Raw genomic sequence first — 9585 nt, 5'->3', positions numbered from 1 at the left:
AATAAATTGAAGGGGGAAACGTTTGCTCAATATTTCTTATGTTTTGGAAAAGATTTTTTTTATTTTTAACATCGTATAAATTGTAGAGGGACTTAATTAGTACTACAGGAAACTGTTTTGTTCGTTTTTTTTTTATTTACAGTACTAAAGACAAGCAAATAACTTTATTGGAATGGATGTAGCTCGATTGTGAAATGTGAAGTTATCACTGATAAAAAATGACTCACACCGTTTATGATGTTTGCATTTTTAAGTTCGAGACAACAACTTTTATCCCACTAGCCTTTTGATTTTAAAATCAAGGATCGTAAACGATATAATCTATAGATCTCAATGCCGCAGAAATCAGGCTATCAAGAAAATAAATCAAGTTTATAGTGCTGACAGTGTATTTGAAATAATAGCTGATGTTTAAATTAGAACATCAAAATTACCAGTGTTTAAAAAAATTTCATTAGCGTCCAAGAACTTCTGTAAGAATCAGTTTTTTTCACAAAAAAGAAAATGATTGGCACGAAGCTCCTCGCCTTGATCGTGGTTTTCATTTTTTCTGTTGGTACGTACCAATATGTATAATATTTTACCAAAAAAGTGTATAGTCGAACCAGACATATTTATCTGGATAAAATTTACAAATATTCATGATAAAGATTTACAATCAATTCGATTTTAAAGAGATAGTAGGATGTACAACGTATACCTCGAGTTTCGTTCCTGGTAAACAATTATGTCATATTAAAACAAAATTATTTGAAAAAAATCCAGAATTTTGATTTTTTTCCAAAATTACTAGTCAAAAGGGAAAAATATGAATAGAAAAATGCTGTTTGGTTAAGAATGTTGAAAAATAAGTATTTTTCACTTTTCAATATTAGACAGTGTTGACTCCAATCGTTACTTTGCACTAATAATTTTGTTAATCGTACTTTTAAGACTTCCATAGAATATCTATAAATTTTCATCGATTTTGAGAGATTTTAGAATATTTAAAGCATTTTCAATGAATTTCAAAATATTCTAAGGCATATCAAAAAATTGATTTTCAAGAATTTTTAGAATTTTTTAAGTATTTGAGAAGATCTATTTAAGGTATTTTTTAAGTATTTAAAAATACTTCAAGAGAAAACTTCAAGAGATTTAGAAGAATTCTAACTATTGAAAAAAAGATTTCAATGGGTTTAAAAATATTTTTATGGAATATTACAAAACCCAAAAAGATTTTTAACAAGTTTTCAATGGGTTACAAAATACTTCACGGAATATTACAAAAATTCTAAAGATTTCAAGGGATTTCGAGGGATTACAAGGGATTTCAAGGGTTTGCAAGAGATGTCAAGAAATTTTTAAGTAATTTCAATAAATTTTTCTAAACACCCCAAAGCATTTCAAAAGATATTAAGGATTGTCGAAGTATTCCAAAATATTTTAAAGGATTTCCAAAAATATTTTGAGATTATATGAACTATGAAAGGATTTCAAGGAATTTCTTATGGGTTTTATGGATTTGAAGGACTTAGAGACTTCAAGAGATTTGGAGAGATTTTTTGGAGTATCTCTACATACCCCAAAATATTTTAAAAGCTTTTAAGGATTGCCGAAGTATTGAAAAATATTTTAAAGAATTTCCAAGAATCTTTTGAGATTTCGTAGTCTATAAGAGGATTTCAAGAGATTTTAAAGACTTTTAATGAATTTCAACTAACTTTAGAAGACTCCAAGCAATCTACAGAGATTTGAAAGATATAAAAAAAAGTTTTGAATGAGTTTCATAATAGTTTACGGAATATTTCAAAAATTCGAAAGATTTCAGGGGATTTCAAGAAAATTCAAGGGAGTTCAAGGGTTTTAAATGATTTCAAGGTATTTTTCTGGGCACCCCAAAGTATTTTGAAAGATTTGTAGGATTTCTAAATATTCCAAAAATTTGAAAGGAATTTCCAAAAACTTTTGAATTGCTATGGTCTATGAAAGGATTTCAAAGGATTTAAACAGGGTTTGAATGAATTTTAATTAATTTTAGAAGAACTTAAATGATAAGGAAAGATTTAACGATTTTTTAAGAATTTGCAATCGGTTTCAAAATATTTTAAGAAATATTGCAAAGGTTTGAAACATATCAATATATTTCAAGGGATTTCAAGAGATTTTAAGATGTTTCTATAGGTACCCCTAGTTAATTTAAAAAGATTTAAAGGATTATCAAAGCATTCCAAAATATTTCCAAAAATCTTTTAACATTTCATGGTCTATGGAAGGATTCCAAGAGACTCCACAGGGGTTTTAATTGATTTAAGGGATTTAGATACTTCAAGGGATTTAGAAAGATTTTTTGGGGTTGTCTCTAGTCACCTCAAAATATTTTGAAAGATTCATGGTCTATGAAAGGATTTCCAGGGATTTCAGAAGGTGGGTAAGTCTGGTAGTCCCACTTTGTCCATACAACGTATGCCCTATGCCATAATTAAGGGCTTATTTAATACCCAAATGCTAAATTTTGGGCTCTGCATTTTTTTAAATGCATGGTATGGCCAGATTTACATAAAGCTAGCAGTACCATGGTAGAAATATTTTTTAAATTAACTTTTTTCTTTGACAGGGATTGAGGGCTCATTTATAGCTCTTGCATGACTTACGGCGCATTTTGTCAAAAACTAACCCCCATCACAGAAAAAACTATCCTAAAAAATAAATATAAACTATCATAAAAGTGATTATATCAGATTGGAGGGCTCATTTTAGATTCTCCAACGCCCCTAAAATAAAATTTCAAAAATAATCCCTTAGCATTAAAAAACTACCCCTTACCACAAAGTACTCAGAAAGTGCACTAAATATACACTAATCATAAAAGTGAATACATCAGAATTAAGTGTTTATTTTAGGCTCTCCAACGCACCCAAAATCAATTTTGAAAACCCATTCCTTAACATTGGAAAACTACCCCTTCCCCGAAAGTACTGATAAAGTACCAGAAAAAGTATCGCATCAATTTGGAATATTTTCCGGCGGTCAGAAATCATCCCTTTTCCAAAAACTACCCCTAACACTCGAAAACTACCCCGTAAAGGAATGCAAATTAAAATTTTTTTGGATGCCCTATGCCGGAATTAAGGGCTCATCGATATTCCAGAGCCAAATTTTAGGCTCTGCATTTCAAAAAAATGCATGGTACTTGCAGGTTTACGTACAGGTAACAGTAAATGGTAGAAATATTTGCTATATAAACTTTTTTGTTTCACAAAAATTCAGAGCTCATTTAGGGCTCTTGCATGACCCCCGGCGCAATTTTTCTAAAACAAACCCTATCACGGAAAAAACTACCCTCAAAATAAATATTCAATAATCATGAAAGTGAGTATATCAGAATTGAGGGCTCATTGTAGGTTCTCTAACGCACCCAAAATAATTTTGCAAAAACAATCCCTCAACTTTAAAAAACTATCCTTTACCACAAAGCTTTTTCCCAAAAACATCCCTTCAAATTGGAAAACTACCTCTTACCCAAAAGTACTAATAAAGTTCAAAAAAAAGTATTGCATTAGTTTGAAATTTTTCCGACTGTCCAGAAACATGCAACACTTTACTGAAAAGCAGCCCTTAAACTAAAAAATCACCCCGTAAAGGAATGCGACATTAAACTGGGAAAGAAGTATATCTGCAGTGTTTGATTTTCTCGGAACGTGCTCAAGCATTGTAAGCCCTATGCCGGAATCAAGGGCTCTTTGAAGGTTCATTTAATATCCAAAATCCAAATTTTTGGCTCTGAATGTTCTAAGTGTTAGTAATAGATTTTAGAAAAGTATTTGATGTTTTCTGACAGACGGAAAATATTTCGAACTGATGCAATACTTTTTTTTGCATTTTATCAGTACTTTTGGCTAAAAGGTAGTTTTCCAATATTAAGGGATGTTATAAAAAAATGGTTTTTGGGTGCATTGGCGAGTCTAAAATAGGTTCTCAATTCTGATGCACTCACGTTTATTATTATTGCATAATTAGTAGACTTTCTCAATACTTTATGGTAAGAGGTAGTTTTTTAATGTTAAGGGATGGTTTTTGAAATTTTATATTGGGGGCGATGGAGAGTCTAAAATGGGACCTCAACTATGATTCACTTACTTTTATGATTAGTGCATATTTATTTTTAAGAATAGTTTTTTGTGATAGGGGTTGTTTTTGAGAAATTGCGCCAGGGGTCATAATACAAAAAATATTTCTACCATGGTACTGCTAGCTTTACGTGAAGCTTGCAGCATCATGAATTTTTCTTAAATAATGCAGAGCCTAAAATTTGGCTTTTGGGTATTTCGTGAGACCTAAATGAGTCCTTAGTTATGGCATAGGGCATACATTGTTTTGACAAAGTGGTATTTCCAGGTTTTCCTACTTGATATCAGAGGCGTTTTAATGGATTGCAACTAACTTTAGAATACTCCTGGCTTTCAAAATATTTTACGGAATATTATAACAATTCAAAAGGTTTCAAGGGGTTTCAAGTGATTTCAAGTGGTTTCAAATATTTCTCTTAGCATCCCAATATAATTTTACAAGATTTTAAGGAATGTCGGAGTATTACAAAATATTTGAAGGCATTTATAAGAATTTTTTTAGATTTCATGGTATTTGAAAGGATTTAAAGGGATTTCACAGAGCTACGAATGGATTTTAACTAATTTTAGAATTATTTAAGGGATTTAAAAGAATTTTTAAGATTTAAAAAAAGTTTTCAATGTGTTTCAAAATATTTTACTCAATATTACGAAAATTCGAAAGATTTTAAGGGAATTTAAGGGATTTCAAGGGATTTCTCTATACAACCTGAAGTATTTGAAATGATCTTAATTATTGCCGAAGCACGTCAAACTATTTCAATGAATTTCGAAAAATCTTTGAATATTTCATTCTCTATGAAATGATTTTTGAGGATTTTCTAGGGGTTTTAATTGATTTAAAATAACTTTAGAAGACTTAAACGGATTTAGAGAGATTTTTAAGATTAAAAAAAGTTTTCAACAGGTTTCAAATATTTTACGCAATATTACAAAACTTTCAATAATTTTAATGGACTTCAAGAAATTTCTATAGAGAAGTATTTCAAAATATTCAAAAGAATTTCACAAGATTTCAAATTAATTCTGAAGATTTCGGAGGGTTTCTCAATGTTTGAAGTGATTTAAAATCATTTAATGAATTTCAGGGGATTTCAAGAGATTAGAAAATATTTTAAGAGATTTGAATAGGCCTCTTAAGAATTTTAATTAATTTCAGATGGTTTAAAAAGTTATGAGACATTTCAATTGATTTTAAGGGATTAAAAAAGTAAGATTTGGCGGGCTTTCGATATTTTTTAATTGTCTACATTTTTTACAATTTGAACGCTTTGTAAAGAATTTAAATTTTTAAAAGGTTTTAATGAGATTTTAGAGAAATTTGTAGGATCTTATGAGCTTTTAGAAGATTTAAAGGTATTTTTAAAAATTATGAAGGGTTTCAAAAATTTCAAAATATTTCTGTACATTATTTTGAAAATTTAAAAAAGTTTTTGAATAATATAAAAATTCTTTGAAATATTTTGAATTCTATGCATAAAATGATTTCAGCTCCCTGCAAATCCCTTGAAACAATTTAAAAGTTGTGAAAATCCTTGAAATTGCTTGAAATCTTCAAAATCCCATAGAAATTCATTAGAATCCTTTAAAATCAGTGGAAATTCCATGAAATCATAAAAAAGGGTTTAAATTTTTGAAATTTCGTGAAATATTTAGAAATCTTACGTAGTTTCTCGAAATCCTTGAAATCCCTTTAAAATTCATTACAATTTTTGAAACCTGTAGAAATCCCGTGAAATCATCGAAACCTTTAAAAATTTGAGATTCTTTTAAAATTCTACTAGATGATTTTTTCAAACAATTGAAATTCTTTGAAATCCTTTCAAATCCTACTATAACACTTTTTAATCTGTTGAATTCTTTGGAAATTCCTTGAATTCTGATGAAATCCCTAGAAAGCTTTGGAAGTCAGTCTTACGAATCCTAACGATAGGGGTGGGAGGACGGTGATCTAAAATTTCAAAGATCAGCCTTACGTGATTAATGGACATTCCCTAATCCAAATAAAAATCAATGTATTTAATACCATAATTCACGAAAGTTTATTAAGGTATTCAAAGGAATGAAAAACCATGAACCGGAAATACAGTTGCTTGTCTCAAAACCAAATATTATTTTATTCAAAAATATTTCAGTTTCATTTGAATTTATTTTTTCAGTATTATACTAATTAAATTACATCAGAACCCCGATTTCGTACCCCCCCCCCCCTCTGTAATATAATTCCTACTCTCTAAAATTGAATTAGTTAAAATGTTTAGTAATTTCAATTAGTGGCTCCATTCTAGCTAAGAATCAGTAGTTTTTACTGATAAATTAGTAATGCTTACTGATATATCAGTAAAAAAGAATTGGCAGGGCGAGAGACGGTTGTGGCTATCGCCTTGGAAGGTTCGCAGTACGCGAGTACTCAGTCGAGAATATTGTTCAATATTGTGCATTCTAATTGGAAACGGTTTCTACGGCCCTGACTGCTTACATCTCGATACCCCCGATTTTGTAACAAGGCCATTTGAAGACAAACTCTGACATTGATACAAAATCGGGGTTTTGGTATATACATTTTGTTCTAAGTGTAAACAATATTAATACAAAAAATCATATGTAAGCCCCTATTATTTTTGTGTTTTAAAGATTCATGTTCAGCTTCGGGTATGGAGGGACGTAAAAATGTAAATAGGCGGCGTTTACATGGATCAAGCAGTAATCAACCAACCAACGATGAAGGTCCACCAGGTGATAGTAATTTGTATTCAGCGCATACTAATGTAATATCTAGCCGCATCAATAGTATGCACGCAAATTACGAACAGCATTCTAATCAAGAACACATCAATAATCATTACCAGCGACACATTGCTGGGCGAAATCGTAAAAATACACCAGAGGCACCACTGGTAGCGCAGGACCATTCTCACTACTTATATGATCAAGAAGGTGAAAATAATTATTCATTATTGAATACTGGTTCAATACCTGGTCACACTAATTTCGCTCATCAACTTAATCCGACACAACAATTTAATCCGACTCAACAACTTAATCCGACTCAGCATCTTGATCCGAATCTAAGTTTTGATCCGAATTTACATAATCTTGATGTAAATTATTTCTCTCAAAATCACCTTTTTAATCCTCAGCAAAGCAATATTCCGTATGATCCCGCCAGTTTTCAAAATCAACCTCATAATCAATATCTACATCCTCCACAAAACCCAAGACGTCATTAGTTGCTTCCTTGGGTTTATCCACTTGATGCAAGAATAGTTGGTCTCCACCTAATCAAGTTCGTCAATGTTGAAAATACGAAGGATAATTGGTTCTTTATTGAGCAATGAGCATAAGTATTGGTGAAAAACAAAATTCCCTGCTTGATCCCTTCAGTTCTCCAGATCAACCTCATAATCAAAATCCTGATAAAGAACAAGAACATCATTATTTAAATCCTTGGGTTCATCCACTTGATTCACGAAAAGTTGGTCTAGATGATGGAACACCCAATCAATTCCATCAATGTTAAAAATATGGAACGATTCGCATGAGGTGTACAGTTCTCCTAATCTAGCTCATATTCGAAATCTTCATCCTGGCAAAGAACAAGAACATGAGATACATCTTTGCGTTTATCCACCTGATGCAAGAAAATTTGGTTTAGATAATGGTTCACCTAATTAAATTCGTCAATTTTGAAAATATGTAACGAGGCCTTCTTATTGAGCAGGACGAATATTGAAAAGCAATTCAATTGTTTTTCACATATGGTATCGATCAATACAGCGAACTGCACAAGTTTAAAATGATTTTGTGAGAAAATCACCTGAAACACAATTGAAATCCTAGTTTTTTGTGTGTACCTGACTGAAAAAAAATTGCAAAATCAAAATAAAACTACATGGAAAATTAAAAAGATTGCATGAAAATTTGAATTAATCTCTGTAGGTATAATTCTAGTGCCTAAACGTTTTTCAATTCCATTTGTTCCCATATGGAAGATAGTTTTTATACGCTTTAACTAAGAATTGCGAAGTTATTTTATATCGCGAATAAAGTAAGATAATTAGTATTAGGTGTGTCAATAGTTCAAAATTTTTTATTTTGAAGCAATAACTTGTATAAACATAAATATGTTATGTCGGTATCAGAGATAACGTAGACTCTTGACATGTATCACATTCTTACGTTATTATTTCAATAAAGTTGAAAATGTTACTCAATCGCATTCTTTTATTGAACTTTTGTCACGTTACCCATTTTTGTAACCTTCTTTTAATTAGTGCATCATTCAATCCTAAATATATTCAATCCTAAAGACATTCATAAATCGACATAAATCAAACTTTTAATGTCAAAAAAATCTATCAAATCACTTTCATTATAAAGTTTTACATTTTTTATGCCGTGAAACTCTAAAATTTTTATGCTTGAAAAGCTTAAATTCCAAAATATTTGATTTGAACATCTTTAATTTATTGTCAGAAAAATTTCACTATTAAAACATTCAAAATTACAAAATTTCATAATCAAAACCTTGAGAGTCAATGTTGAATATAATAATTTTAAATATGAATATTCTAAATTGTTTTGTTTCAATATTTTTAATTTAAATTTAAATTCAATTTAAATTTAAAATTTAATTATTTTGTTGAAAATTCATCTATTTTGTTTAAAAAATCTTTTTTGGTCGAAAATTCAACTTTTTTATGAATATTCCTCTTTTTGGTTGAAAATGAACTATTTGTTACAAATTATTCTCTTTTAGTAAAATATTTGGTTGCTATTGAAAATTTAACTATTTTATCAAAAATATTTCTTGTTGTTGAAATATCAAGCATCATGCTTTTTGTAAAAAATTAATCATTTTTGGGGTTATAACTGACAATTTTTTTGAAAGTTGAAGTACTTAGTCAAAAATTTATTTTTTATAGAAGATTCATCTCTTTGGCTGAAAATTTAATTATTTTGTTGAAGATTTGTTGTCGTTTTGGTTGGAAATTCATCTCTTTTTCAGAAATTTTTCCAAAAATATTTCAAAAATGTTTCGTTATCTTAAAACCTTTCCAAATCCTGAAAATGTTTCAAAATTTTATTTCAAAATCTTCTCTTTTAAAATGATTTGAATTTTTCCTTATTTTTACTTTTTTATAATTCTTGAAATTTTTTTAATATTCTCTTAAACATAAATTTCCAAAAAGGTGTAATATAAAATAAAAGTGTGTAATATAAATACACATTTTTAATGTTCGTGGTAAATGAGCGATGCTTTTAAAACCCTGTTGCGCATATAAGTGCTAGTACGTGTGTCCCATATTTATAGGGCCACCCCATTTTTTAAGGATAATTTTTTTTCTATTGAAACAAAATGCACCGAAATGCACCATTCGTTCATTTATTTGGACATTTTTTCGAAAAAATAGGTGTCCCAAATTAATAGGGCCACTAAAAAAAACTTCAATTTTTTTGAAGAATAATAAATAAT

General features: G+C 29.6%; 1 protein-coding gene across 2 annotated transcripts in view; it reads left to right on the top strand.

Annotated features, from left to right (window-relative positions):
- Positions 1–274: 274 nt before the first annotated feature.
- LOC117181774 overlaps positions 275–9585 on the top strand; it is a 28318-nt gene continuing 19007 nt past the window's right edge. The window contains exons 1-2 of one of the 2 annotated variants that reach the window (XM_033374740.1): positions 275–556; positions 6744–8250. In XM_033374740.1, coding sequence (XP_033230631.1) covers positions 505–556; positions 6744–7339 — 648 coding nt within the window. In that variant the 5' untranslated portion in view covers positions 275–504 and the 3' untranslated portion in view covers positions 7340–8250. Of the gene's footprint in view, positions 557–6743; positions 8251–9585 lie in introns of those variants that run through there. The other variant, XM_033374742.1, reaches the window with a different exon arrangement.

This window comes from Belonocnema kinseyi, chromosome 10, assembly GCF_010883055.1.
Source record: "Belonocnema kinseyi isolate 2016_QV_RU_SX_M_011 chromosome 10, B_treatae_v1, whole genome shotgun sequence".
NCBI lineage: Eukaryota > Metazoa > Arthropoda > Insecta > Hymenoptera > Cynipidae > Belonocnema > Belonocnema kinseyi.
Note: the sequence above shows the minus strand (reverse complement) of the source record. Positions and strands in the feature narration are given on the sequence as shown.